The following is a 13,286-nucleotide window of genomic DNA, read 5'->3' as shown; positions in this document are numbered from 1 at the left end:
TGTCCGCAGCTGCCCTGGGGAACACCCCAAGCAGGAGCAGGCGCTGCCGTGCGGGATAGGGGACCCCCCCCCCCGTCACCCCCACCCCGGGGGCACCCGGCCCGCCCACCCGGCGACCTTGTGGCCTGTGGGAAGGTCGCACGCAGCCAGTGACCTTCACCGCGGCCTGCGGGGCCTCCATGGGCCGCGCCGCGCCGCGCCCCCCCCCTCCTCTTCCTCTTCCTCCTCTTCCTCCTCCTCCCCCCCGACGGCGCCCACCACGCCGCCCGGTCCCGCGGGGGGGCGGGGGTCGGTCGGCGCAGGGCGAGGCGGCGGCGCGGCCCCTTTAAGGCGTTGGCGGCGGCCGCGCGCGGAGGTTGGGCCCGTGCCGGCTGCCGTAGCGGCGCGCGGGGCCGCGGCACCACGTGGGGCCGGAGCGGCGCTGTCCTTCGCGGCGGGCGGGCGGGCGCGGGGCGCGGCGCGGCCCCATGGTCATTAAAGCGGACGAGATGCCGGTACCGGCCGCCGCGCCGGCCGCCGAGCAGCAGGAGCCGGGCGCCCGCGGCAGGAGGCCGGCGGAGACGCGGCAGCGCCCCGGTAAGGGGGGGAGCCGGGGTCGGGGCCTTGCGGCGGGGAGCGCGGGCCGGGCCCGGCGGGGCTGCCGCGGGGGGGTGCGGGGGGTGCGGGCCCGTCGCCCCCTCTCCCGGTGCCGGCGGAGGCGGCGGGGACTCGGGGCGCGTCTGACAACTTCGGCTGCTCCGGGGGGGACCCGGGCCTGCCCCGCCGCGGGGTCGGGCTCCCGGTGTACCGCCCCCCCGCCCCGGCCCAGGGACCCCCGTTTCTCGCGGGGAAGCCGTGCCGGGCCCCGGCGGCCGCTCCGCGGCTCAGGGAGGCTCCGCGCAGCCCCCGCCGGGGCCGCCGCGTCCCCGGGGAGGCGCTGGCTGCTGGAGGCCGCGTCGGTCGCAGCGGGGCCGGGACGCGTGATTCCCGCCGCTGCTCCGAGTGCCGGCGAGGTCGAGCCGGAGGAAGCGGCGGGGGACCGGCCGCGCCGTGCGACGGGCCCGTCCCGGCGGAGCAGCGAGCCCCGAGCCCCGGTGAAGGTCACCTTCACCGGGCCGCACCACCGCGCGGCCGCGGGGGGTGGAGCGGCCGCTCCGGGGCTCCGTGCGCTGCCCGGGCCCGGCCCCGCGGGCCTCGGAGCGGTGCGGGCCGGGGCGGTTGATCCGCGGGGCCGGGGCCGCCCGGCGGGACCCCCGTGCCCCGGCTGCGAGGAAGCGGCCGCCACGCACGCTGCGGTGCTGTTACCGGTAGCACCGGGAGCGCGGGGGGGGGGGTGTCACAGGAGCGGTCGCCAGGCCGCGACCGTTGGTACCGCGCGTGTTGGGCGCAGCTGTACCGGCACCGGCAGCCGTAGGCGGGTGCTGGCGCTGCCCACGTTTGGACCTCGGCGGCTCCGCGGAGGTGGGCAGGAGAGGGCTGGATTGTCCTGGGGGTACGGGAGCCGCTGACACGTTGGGAAAGACTCAAAAGCAAGAACTTGGGCTCTGCTGGGAAAGGCGGACGGCGGCTTTGAGACCGCAGCTGAGAATTACACGTGTTAGTTCTTTGCTGGCTGCTCTTGCGGCCCGTCAGAGCCTGAGGGGCTCAGGCCAGGGACGAGGTGCAGCCCCGCGTCCTGACTGTCCCCAGCGCCGGCTCCAGGGCTCTGGGCATGAGCCTGCTCCGGGTTGTGCGGGGTTTGGTGTGTTGGACCATCAAGAAGTTGTCCTGAGCACTGGTCTGGGGCTCAGCTGTTTTCTCTGATCTTTAACACACAAGAAGCCAGGGCAGAAGCAGCATGGTTTGTGGTCGGCCTCCGTCCCGAGGCACTTATACCTGCTGAGCGAGTGACCCGCCGCTTCCTCCCTCCCCTGATTTTTATGGTGGCGAGGTGAATTTTTGAAGTTTGTCACCGAAAGCAAAGTTCATCGGTGTTTGGCGCTGGAGCGAGCTGGACACGGTTCAAGAGTGGGGAAGCCTCCCCCTCCCCCCTGCGCGCCAGGTTTGAAAGCGGGCGTCAGGCCCGCAGGGCCAGCAGCTGGGTTAAAAAGTTACGCTGTGTAATCCCTGCCTCTCGGGGCCCAAACTGAAGACTGAAGGAGGCAGGGAGGTGGAAAAATCCTCCAAGTGTTGCAGCACTGCAGGATTGCTCAGGCACCTGGTGGGTCTGGGGAGGAAAGGGCCGAGGTGGTGCCTCTGGGCAGGCTGTCCCTGAGCATCGGCAGCCAGCCCAGCTCTGCTTCCCGGGACGCTCCTTCTGCCTGAGCACCCGTCTTGGGCGCCCTGCTTTGTCCGAAGGAGGCTGTGGGTGCTGCTGGACCATGGGCAGGCTCTGAGGGGGCTGCTCGCTGAGGACATGCACCCCTCTGCTGCGCCAGGCATCGACACGGGGGGGTTCTCCGCCTCTGAAGGGCGAGAGGGCTGATGGCTGCTTCTCCCTGCCTCCAAGCTAGACAAAACTGTTGGGGCCACTCCATCCTTCTGAGTGCAGAAGCTCAAAAATGTGAACTACTGGGGTTCCTGTAACGATTTCTGACGGGGGCGGTTATGGGTTACGTTACCTTTCTTATTCACTAGCGTGAGATGGAGACAGCCATTGTGTGCAGCGTTTCTTGGGTTATTTTTGTTCCTACAGTTGTCACTGCCTTAGATCAAGTTTGTCTCATGCAAGTTTAGCAGTGCTTCTAGCTACTGTAAAATGCATTCCAACCTTGCCTTGCCCAAAGATTTGCTCTGTCTAGCTAGGTCCCTCCATCCCTGTTCTTTCTGGCCGCCCGTATCTTCAGCCACGTCTTCTGTTAAAAAAGCGGCGAATGCAGGTGTTAGTGGAAAACTGCTGTGGAGGCAAGCGTGGCTGTGCGTTAGTGACAAGGTCAGAAGGCTGATTCTTAATCTCGGGATCTGCTATCGCTGTCTGTTGCCCGACCTTGGAGGTCTGCTGGTGTTTTGGAAAGGGCTGAATTGCTGGCAGTCAGGGTTTTTTTTTTTTTAATATGAGGTTGTAACGGGCTTCGGGGGGAGAATTGGAGGAATATTGTGCAAGAGAAATCTGATCACCGCTACAAGGTTAAGAAGAGGGAAGGAGTGTGATAACACAGCATCTGTGCGGCAAGATGGGAGACGGGAACCTGAGGGGATGGCGTCTGGAGCGGCTCTGACGGGGGGATAACAGTTGAGCTCCCTCTTGGAAGCTCGCTGCTCTGCCTGAGCAGCCTTGCTCATGCGTTTCCAAACTGAGGAGCGGAAGTAAGTAGGTCAGGAACATGCACCCAGGTAAATCCACCCGCAGAACCGCCTCACGCACAGTAAAAACAGTGTTGTGTTGCAGAGTCCGGTGTTTGTCTTCGTCCTCTGTGAATGACTAAATTTGGCAGCACACCCCTCTCCTGGCGCAGCTTTCCAGTGCTCGCTTTGCCTTCTTGCATCGTGTTGGTTGTACTACAAAGTTGTTATTTCTAGAAGCTTTAAAGGTCTGAAGTTCATGTATTTTTTTTTTTATTTGCATTTGAGAAGTAAAACCAGTCCACGGTGCAGCTCTCAGACAGAGCATGAGAGATGAAAACCGAAGCGTAGCGAGGCCCACGGTGGCTGTCGCTGTTGGCAGCAGGTCAGGTTTTGGCCAGGCTGCCGAAGGGTTAGCGGGTGGCTCTCACCTCCCGCACCTGCCTGGCTGACGGAGCGGGGCTCACGCCTGGCTGACGGAGCGGGGCTCACGCCTGCCTGCCTGGCGGTTGAGCTTTCCGTTGCATTCCACCGCTTTAATGTTTGTGAGCCTGGGACGAGTGGGTATCTGGCATTTTCTTGACAATTCAGCGGAGAGGCACTTAGGCAGGTGACAAACCTCCCCTCTTTGGGTGGGACAATAGATCTGTGCTCACAGAAGTAAGCTCTTTTCCTAAGCTGAAGAAATAACTGCCACGGTGCTCACCAGTCGCTTGACTGGTCCTGAGGGAGGAATCCCGCGAAGCAGGGCGCTGAAGTAAGGTTCCCTGCAGCAGAGTGACCTTAGACTAATGTCACATTTTTTAAAAAAAGCATTTCCTTAGGTTCCCCTTCCCCTTAAAGAGAAAAGTTCTACTGCAACCTGTTGATGAAGCTGCAGGCTCAGAGTTTTCTGTAGCTACTGTCCCATGCCATAAACCTGCAGGATGGTGACTCTTGCCCAGAGCTCCTGGGGTCGGCTGACGCCAGGCCCCCTTCCCAGGCTCCCCGCTAGCTCAGCTCCTGCCGTTGCAGCTGGATGAGGCTGGAATGGTGGGGTGTTATTGCAGGTGGCGTGGTGCGGTGCCCTGCCAGCAGGCATGGGGGTAGGACTGGCCAGCCTGGCAGCTCAGCGCACGGGTTGGGCTGGGGCTGACCGGGGCCCCAGTGCCAGCTCGGGTCACGGCGCTGGGCGAGCTGGGGTGGGGGTGCCCACTGGGTTTCTGTGGGACAGGCAAGCGAGTTTCCCCGGCTCCGGCCCGCAGCACGCTCTTGCAGAGACGGGGAGCAGCTGCCCTGGGGCTGTGTGCGGCCCGGAGCTGGCCCAGGGCGGGTCTGGCGCAGGGCTGGCAGGGTGGGAGGCTGTGGGGAGGCAGTGGGAGCTGCTGCGGACACCATCGCAGCCGTCGGATCTCCCCTGCCAACCCTCCCAGAGCTCCCTGCCGCCACCTCTGCGGGTCTTGGCGCTCTGGGCCACGTTAAGGTTTACGTAGGGCTCTTGGGACCGGCGCAGTTGGGTCTTTCCAGGCTTGTGCTGTGGGGAGTTTTCTCCGGAGCTGCTGTGGTTGTGGTGATGGGCATCAGCGGCAGCACGGGGAGCAGCTGGAGCCCGCCCTGCCGCACCGTGGAGCTGGGGCTGTTGCCTCCCAGCGTGGCTGCTTCTGTCTGCAAGGCCCATGTTCCGCTGGTCCCGCTGCGTGCAGAGTCCAAGGGGATGGATAGCTCACTGTCGTGGGCTCTTGCTGCCTCCTCCGAAACTAGGGGATGTGCGGAATAAAAAACACGTGCTTGGAGAATTATCGACTGATTCTCGGGATCTGTCTGAAATGCAATTCCTTTATTTGGCTCTTCTCTTGAAATTTGAGGAACGTGCTCTTCCCAACACAGTTGATGTTTTTGTTGGTGCTGATCTTTGCACTTTGCCTTAGGTCCTGCTCTTTGCTCCTGATTTCTGTGATGTTTGAATTGCATGTTGTTGTAGCAAGGTCAGCCAGCCAGCTAGTTTTCAGGACTAAGTTTCCAAAATTTTGGCCAGGTAGAAAGTTTACAAATGGGTTTAAATGTAGTTCCCAGATGTGGAGAGCACAGCGTGGGTAACTGAGGGTGCCAGATGCAAAGCGTGAGGCGTTTTGGTGCTTGTAAGTGCCTGAGCCAGCAGCTGTGGGGCCGGTGAATGCCCTGGGGCACAGCTGCAATGCAAATGTCCCGGTATCAATCCCAATACGAAAAGCCACAAACTTCTAAGCAGGCTGGAATGTGGCTTGAGTTGTTTAGGTCGATCCAGCCAAATTTTACTGTGGATACACAGGAGCTGGGAATGACTAATTTTCCCACTTGCCGTCCAGGGATTGTTAGTGCCGCAGGAGAGGTGTTGGGACCAGCGAGCCTGGGGCCCTCATCAAGAGCCGCATGCTGCGGCCCCGCCACGCTCTCTGTGCGAGTCAGTCCCAGGTGTTGGAAAGCCGCTGAAAAATAAATGTGGTGCTTATACCTCTACCCACAGATGGGTTATAACCAATTTGACTTTAATGACGGCAGTAGAGCAGCTCCAACGTTTCACTGTGGCCTTTATTAAAAGAAGTGCTTGTTGCACCTAAAGTGCTGAAACTTTGTGGGAAGCTGTGGTTTCCGCTGGGGAGGTAGAGGGAGGCTGTCTCCCACCTCCCCTGACGGGATGTCCTGCAGAAACGTTTCCACTCAGGCCATCTCTGGAGCTAATGCCTATTCATTTAGTCAATTTATTTACATTCATTAAAATACTTATTTTGTTTAATTTATTATTCAGGTAAAATTTCATTTGCATCTGCTATTCTGACACCAGCCTTCATGTGTTAAAGCAGCAGGGACTGCGCAGCTCTGAACTTGCTTTGGCCTGGGTTGAAGCAACGCGGCTCAGCTCCGCGAGACCTGACCGGGTACTTCTCCAGGAGGAGGTTGCACCTCTTCCCAGAGGTCTCTTGAGAAGGAGGAAGAGTTGAAGCTGTCAGTACATGTAAACTCCTTCAAAAATCATCAGAAAAAAAAGGAGTTACCAATGCTGATGTGGTCTGAAAGTTGGGGCTGGCTCCCGAGGCCAAGGGGTGCCTTGTCTTGGGGCTCCAAGGCCTGGCGGCTCCTGCACTGGGAGAGCAGCGTGGGGGTGCCAAGGGCCCCTTGCTTACTGGGGCAGGAGCCCCAGAGAGTTGGAGTGGGAGAGACTTTTCTTCTGGTCTCTCTTTAAAAGGACAACAGCGGCTAGCCAGGGTTTCCTGTGGAGAGCTTTTGGTCTGGTTTTCAGCTGGCTTCTGCCTTTTTCCTGGCGGGTGGCTTGCTGGCACAGAGGTGCTGGGAGCTGCCTTGGGAGAAGGGATTGCCCTTCCTCTGCGTGTGTTGCGTTGGCCTTGAGCTCGTGTGAGCTGCGTGGTCTTGGCTTAGGTTTAGTTCTGAGATTTTTGTGCTAGGGATGTGGCACGTGTTTTTTCTTCTGCTCAGTGTGGAGTTGTGTCTGTGAAGCCATGTCGAGCACTCAGAAGAGAAACCTGTGCCGAAGCTCTGGCTGCCGGGAGCGGGAGGGTTCTTGGGTTTTGCTAACTGGACACAAATGCTTTTCCAGGCAGATCCCAGCCTGGTTGGTTCGGGCTGCAGCTCTTGCCCATCACGTTGTGTGTCGGAAAGATCCAGCTCTTTGCACGTGTCCCAGGAAGCTGGGACCACCGAAGGGACCCACGTAGCCGGATGCCGGGTGGCGTGTGTCGGTGCGGGCTGCGTGCCGGCCCGTGGCGGGGCTGTGATGCCTGGCTGATGCCGCCGGGGGAAGGTGAGGAGCGGGCGGCCGTGGCCTCGCAGGAGGCATGCTGCGGCCTGCTCGGCTGCGGCCTCCCCGGGGCTTGCAGAAATCTCCGTAATCCCTGTTTCAGTTGCCGGGATTTCTTAAAAGTAGTACAGGAAGAGAGAAGCGGTGTTAGGGGGTTGTGCGTGTGGTTTTGTGGTTTGTTTGCATTTGACATGGCAGAGCAGGGTGAGATGACAGAAAATCCGTCTGGAAACTACTTGCTGGTTCACTGCCTGGCTGTTTTGTGCTCGCCTGCTTAGTATGGATGGCTGGTCCTGGGCCCGGGCGTGCCATAGTAACTGCCCTCGCCTTGTAATTCAATGCATCTCCCTCGCTCGCAGGTCTGGCAGCGCTGGAGCGCGCTCGCACCCGTCCCATGCTGCACTGGTGCAGCACTCGAGATCAGGCTATTTATAACCCCCCCCCGGGCTGGGGCCGTGGGGCCGGCATCCCTCTGCCAGCGCGCCTGAGGAACCTGTTAGATACGCGTCTGGTTTTGCTCTGGCGCGGCGGGGAGAGGAGAGCTTCAGCTGCTGGGAGCTGCCTTTGGGCTTCGTGGATATCGTGGCGCGCGGGGGCTGAAGGTCGCCGGGGGGGCACTTGGGAGAGCTGCTGCGAGCCCAGCGTTTGGTTCTGGCGAGCAGGCGGGACGTGAGCTCAGGACGCCGCACGGAGTCAGCTGCCGGTCCTCTGCGTCCTGCCACCCTGGGGCCGAGCAGGATTTTTCTGTGGAGAAGGCAGCCGACGGCGTGAGGAGGCGAGCAGGTCTGGGCTGCGGAGGGCGAGGGCTGCCGCGTGGGCGTTTGCCTCGTAGGGACTTCAGTCTATGTGTGCAAACAAAACTTAACTTTTCTAATCCGGTGCTGTATGAGCCAGGCCGCTTGCGATCATGGGGAACGGCCTTTTTGCAAACTGCTGCAGGCACGTCACCGATCTGATCTTCCAGACGCGCAGCTTTAACTCGCCCGATGAGAGGTCGCCCCTCTTGCCAAAGCCTCCCCCAGGCTGCGCCGGCTGCCTGGAGAGGCCAGAAGCTACCCAGCGTGCTGGGCCCTACCCAGACATCATCCCCAGCGTGGCGGTGACTGGCAGCCTGCAGAAGTGCACCGAATACATCGAAGAGCTCTGCAAGGCCAAGGACGAAGAAGGAATGGTGATGGTCTGCGATAAGAGCTGCTGGGGAGCCAGCGCCGCCGGCCCACTCCGGCAGGCAGAGGCATCCCGCGCAGTGGCTGTCCTTCCAGCCGACCTTGGAGAAGGGCTGGTCGATCACGCTCCGTCGCTTGAGGCCTGCCAGAGCTGCGTGAAACTTGAGGACAGTGGCTTAGCCCACAGATCCTGCCGCCGGGAGGAGCACGTGGAAGCAGCTGATGGGGGGGATACAGCCCTGGGAGCACGTCCTGCCGGCCACGGTGAGGGACGAGTGGCCTCAGGTTTAGACATGGCCTTCGCGGATCCAGACAGCGTGCCGAAACGCAGAGATGCTGCTGCCTCCCCGGCGAGCCCTGGGACACCTCCCTCTGCTCTGCCAGCGGGCGCAGGGAAAACCCCGCCAGCCCAAAGGACAGTCATGCCTGTCCCCTCTGGAGAGGTGTCACCTAAAGCTCAGGACACAAGTACTGGTTTTGTAGCGACAGAACCCGCTGCCTGCCCCGGCGGCAGGTCAGGCTGTGATCCTGGCTCTCAGGTGCAGGTGCTGCCCTCGAAGCAGCAGCAGAAGAAGAGGAGGAAGAAGAAGAAGCTCCCACTTCTAGGTGCTCAGTGGCGTGGCACTCTGTCATGCTTCGGGTAGCCCAGACGCCTGTATGCTCGTAGCAGGGGTGGGTGGCTGCGTGTGCCCCTGGGATGGGGCAGGACAAAGGAGAGGGGAGGCAAGGTGACGTTTTAACTTCATGGCAGGAGGAAGATGAGGAAGGTGGTGAGGAATCCCACCAGCTGTGTGCCAAGGGTCTGTGCCTTGTCCATGTTGGCAAAACAAACATAAGGGGGTTTTGCTTTTTTTTTTTTCTTAATTCGTAAGGCAAATCCTTCTCTTGTGACTGTGAACAGGGTCCCTGTGCAGGACCGCAGGCGGGCGGGCAGGAGCGTGGGGCAGCCAAGGACGGGAGCAGCGTCTGCTTGGAGCCTTCAGCTGCCCTCAGCCGTGCGCAGGTGGGAGGAGACGCCCCAGCTGCAGGGATGGAGCAGCTCCGTGGCTGCTCTGAGCACAGGGACGGGGTGTTCCTTCTCCTCCTTCGCCCCATGCATCTTTCCAGTGCTGTGGGGACAGTGGGGCCCCAGCTGCTTGCTGTGGTGTGGGAGGGGGCAGCCACTCGGCTGTGTCCTGCTTTCCTCCTCTCCCACTTCTCCACGAACTGGCACCAAATGGTGACTGAGCTGGAGCAGCTTTTGTTCTGGCCAGGACTTCTAGGATATGAGAAACTCAGGTTATTATTTTGTAAGTCTCAAGGTCAAATTTTGCCTTTCTATCACCGTGTTTTGTTTCTTTTCAGTCCCTGTGGAGTGGCTGAATTTTGGGTTCAGAACTTTGGTTGTCTTTTGGTGCAGCTGGTGGCACGAGGGGATGTGCAGGGTGACTGACCCGAGCTGGTTGCCTGGTTTCAGGTCTAGTGCCCTGTTTGCTTTCAGGGGTTTAATTTTCAGGTTTTGTGTCTCATAATCTCTGCTGCTACTAAATGTCGGGAAGGAAACGTCTCTCCTGCAGAGCAGTCTCTGGGTTTCGTGCTGTTCCTTCCCCTCTCTCCAGACCAGGCTAACTTGCAGCAACATAATCTTGCCTTTAAAAAAAGGATTAGTGACTGCAGTTTAGAAGATTTGTTTGAACATTAATTAGTTCTTAACTAAAACTCCCCATGATCTATCATATTGCTGTACACAGCCAGCGACACTCAGGTTGGGGTGTGCCAGGATCGGTTGGGTCCGGGGGTGCCCAGCACCTCTGCAGGCTTGCTGTGAGTAGGAAGTGTCGCCTTGGCCTGTGTACTCCTTGTCCAGGTGCAAAGATGAGAGTTAATCCTTTTGCTGAACCTCCAGGTGAGGTGCGAGCCGCGGTCAGGCCGCTGGTTCCTCCCGGTGAGGCGGTGCCTGTGCTGCCGCCTTCCCTGGTAGGTGTTTTGCTTTCTCTGCTCTCCTGATGCTGTCGCCTTGCACGCACCCGGGGTTTGGTCACGCTGTGCTCCGAGTAGCAATGAGAACATCGTGTTACAGCTCGGCTGCCAGCCAGGGCAAGCTGGAGCTTAGCAGCCTCCGCCGTGCCTGTGGGTACAAACCAGGGGCCAAAAGGAGGAGGGTCCTTGCCAGGACGTTGGCGCGTCCCTTGGAGTGACAGGGGAGACTGGAGGTCACGGCCTCTGGTCGAGGCTGCAGAATGGCGTCTCGAGGCCGAGGCATTCCGAGGGATCTCCCACTCCGGCAGCGCCCCTGGAGCGGCCGGGCAGTGCCCCGGAGCGGGTGGGACGGCTTCCCCGTGACTCAGCCGCCTTCCGCGAAACCGTCCGGGCTGCATCGCCCAGCGCTTTCTCCTGTGGGTGAGAGCTTGCGACTAAACGCGGCTCCTGGCCCGTCTGGGGTTCAACTGAGAGTGAGTAACAGGAGAGAAATTTTTGCAGGAGTCTTCCAGGTGTCCTTGTGCTTGCTGCCATCTTGAATGTACTGAAATGAAGCGCCCGGCGCCTTCGCCTCGCTCTGCCTGCCGGCGCTGCCAAGGCCGCGGCACAGCCGGTCTGCAGCAGGTGGGAAGAACCGGTGACCCACTTTAAGGCAGATGGGTGAAGCTCCACTTCCCCGCGGGGAGAGCACAGGCCGTGAGTCAGCACCCGGCAGGCAACACGTCCTCCAGGCAAGCTGGCCTGCGCTGCCGTCAGCTGGGGTCGAAACAAAGCATGCTGTTTTTGTCAAAGCATACCCCTGCCCTAAAATCCCTGCTGAGAAGCCTTTGCTGGCCTTAAATCAGAGGGTTAACCTGCTGGAGAGCTGGTCTTTCTTAGTCTAGGCTTAACTTTTGTTTCTAAACTTAAGACAGTGCTGTCTGGAGCTGGATCTTCTGGCCTAAGGAGATGTGAAGGTGTTGCCTCTATGTTTCTCTCTGTCACAAAGTGCAGAGCCACACCAGCCCCCTCTTCGCTTACGTGGGGAAAGAGGGATGGAAAGTGCGAATATGTGGTCTTGCTGCAGATGAGAAACGCTCTTCTGATTTCCGAAACAATCGGTAGTTTGGGGACCTGATACCAGTGAGTAGCGAAAAGCAGAAGCATGGTCCTGGCTGGTCACTTTTCCCCGCTGCGTGCAAGCTGTCCCCACCTGGCTGTGCAGCTGGAGGTGTTTGCTGTGCGCAAGACCAGCGTGTGCGTGGGTCACCCAGCTCTCGTGTGAAGCCTGTCCCCTGGTTTGGTTAGTCCCTATGCACTGCTTTCCTCCTCCCCACTGCCAGCTCCAAGCTGGGCAGTTATTTTCTGCTTGCTATGGAGGCACCTCCTCTGCTGGATCTTGCTTAGTAAAACGACATAAAATCACATTTACTCAGAGGTGACAGTGTCCCTTTTGGGAATATCCTGCCAACTAGTAGCTTCAGCGCCCACCTCGCTGCTGCTGAGTCGGCTGGTGGGAGAGGATCCCTGGTGAAGCCTTTAGTGCAACACGGCACAGGGCAGACTGCAGGAGCATCGGGACAGGCGCCACGGCTGGGAATGAGAGCAGAGAGACAGGAGCTGCACATCCCGCGGGCTGCTCCTTCCACACCTCGGCAGCCAGCGGAAGCCCCACTGTTCCTGAGCAGCACCTCGGGCTTGTCACCAGTGACGCTGCTGGAAAAGGCCCTCGGTCACGGACGGGTGGGGACGGGGGTCTCGGGGCGGTGGGCAGCACCGCTGCGGCTGTGCCTGGGTCTTGCCTGTGGCGTCTGCTGCCACAGCGGTTGAAGAGGGCTGTTGGGTCTCTGTTCGGCGGTCCAGCCTTCCTCAGCCAAATTCTGCCTCCCCTTGCTGCGATAGCAGGAGCAAAAGCTGGGTGATCCTGCCCTGCTCGGGTGGGCTGGGCCACGCCTGGCTCGGGAGCCTGGCAGGGTCGTCCTGCCTGTGGTACCAGTAGCCCCAAGTGTAGCTTTTCTGTGGTAGCTTTTCCACTCTCCCTCCTCATCCCGGCGAGGTCAGGCAGTCTGGGAGGAGCGAGGAGTGTGTGACGAGGGGCTCTCCCCAGCCCTCCAGGCATAGCATGGTTTTCCTGAAACCACAGCTCTTGGGGCACTCTTGTGTGAGGCTTAGCTCTCCTCCTCTCTAGCACAACTGTAGCTTGCTAGAGCCGGAGCCAGGCCTCTCGCCTGCCTTGCCTGTGCTTTCATCTGTCAAAGAAGTGAGCGGCTTCTGTTAGGGACATACACAGAGTGACAGGGAACATGAGCAGCAGCAGCCGAGATGCTGAAGGCAGCCGAGGCTGCTGGAGGTAGCTCTGTTACCTGCTGCCTTTTGGAACGGGTGCGCTTTCCTTGCGCTTCGTGCTCTTTCACCGTGTCCTGATTCAGCCTTGGCCATTGTCTCCGAGGTTTGCTGTTGGCAGTCGTAGTCTGAGCAGGACTGTGACCCTCTGGGGATGCTTCAGTGGGGCTGGAGGCTGCAGCCTCGTGTTGCATTTGAGGTGTGCGAGGGGATGTAACATTTCCACCCCTGTTCTATCCGTGGTGAAGGTTGGGTGACTTCCCTGGGCTGCCCGAGCAGTTGGGGCTGATAGGCAGGTACTAGCTGTGATAGCTTTAGGTCTTGGAGCAGAGCACCAGGCTGCGTTTGGGCAGCGAGGGAGGTTGAGCTGCCGTCTCCCCTGGAGCGCAGCTGGGGCTGGTGCCTGCCTGGGAGCTGAGGAGGAGGAGGAGAGAGACCTGCCAGGAGGAGCTGGCTGGAGGACTGCAGCGTGCTGCTCAGCGACCTCGGGGTGTTATCCTGGCTTTGAGCTGCCCTGACCCCCGGCAGCCTTTCCAAAAGGCTGTTCCCAGCAGCCGGGCGAGCCCCCAGCCCGCTCTGTCCCTGTGCCTGGGAGCACCAAGCTGGAACCACCATGCAGGACTTGGGGGTCTGGTGGCTGGGTGTGCGGGTGGTGCAGCACCTCGGTCCAGCGTATCCTCCAGCACCGTCCCCAGCCTGGTTTGGTGGGTGCAGGCTGCTCTCAGAGACCTGCAGCTTCCGAGACCTTATCAGCTCTCTGACCCTATCCACCTTATTGGAAAAGAAAACAAACCATTTTGGGAGCAGTGAAGTAGGTGCAGAGAGCT

The 13,286-nt window shown here is 60.2% G+C and overlaps 1 protein-coding gene across 3 annotated transcripts in view; it reads left to right on the top strand.

Moving 5' to 3' along the window:
- The first annotated feature begins 418 nt into the window (after nucleotides 1–418).
- CLUH (clustered mitochondria homolog) overlaps nucleotides 419–13,286 on the top strand; it is a 38,999-nt gene continuing 26,131 nt past the window's right edge. The window contains exon 1 of one of the 3 annotated variants that reach the window (XM_074890164.1): nucleotides 419–576. In XM_074890164.1, the coding sequence (XP_074746265.1) occupies nucleotides 468–576 (109 nt within the window). In that variant the 5' untranslated portion in view covers nucleotides 419–467. Of the gene's footprint in view, nucleotides 577–6,835; nucleotides 8,785–10,494; nucleotides 11,260–13,286 lie in introns of those variants that run through there. The other 2 variants (XM_074890163.1, XM_074890165.1) reach the window with 2 other exon arrangements.

The sequence above is a fragment of the Strix uralensis genome, chromosome 20 (genome assembly GCF_047716275.1).
Source record: "Strix uralensis isolate ZFMK-TIS-50842 chromosome 20, bStrUra1, whole genome shotgun sequence".
Taxonomy (NCBI): Eukaryota; Metazoa; Chordata; class Aves; order Strigiformes; family Strigidae; genus Strix; species Strix uralensis.
Note: the sequence above shows the minus strand (reverse complement) of the source record. Positions and strands in the feature narration are given on the sequence as shown.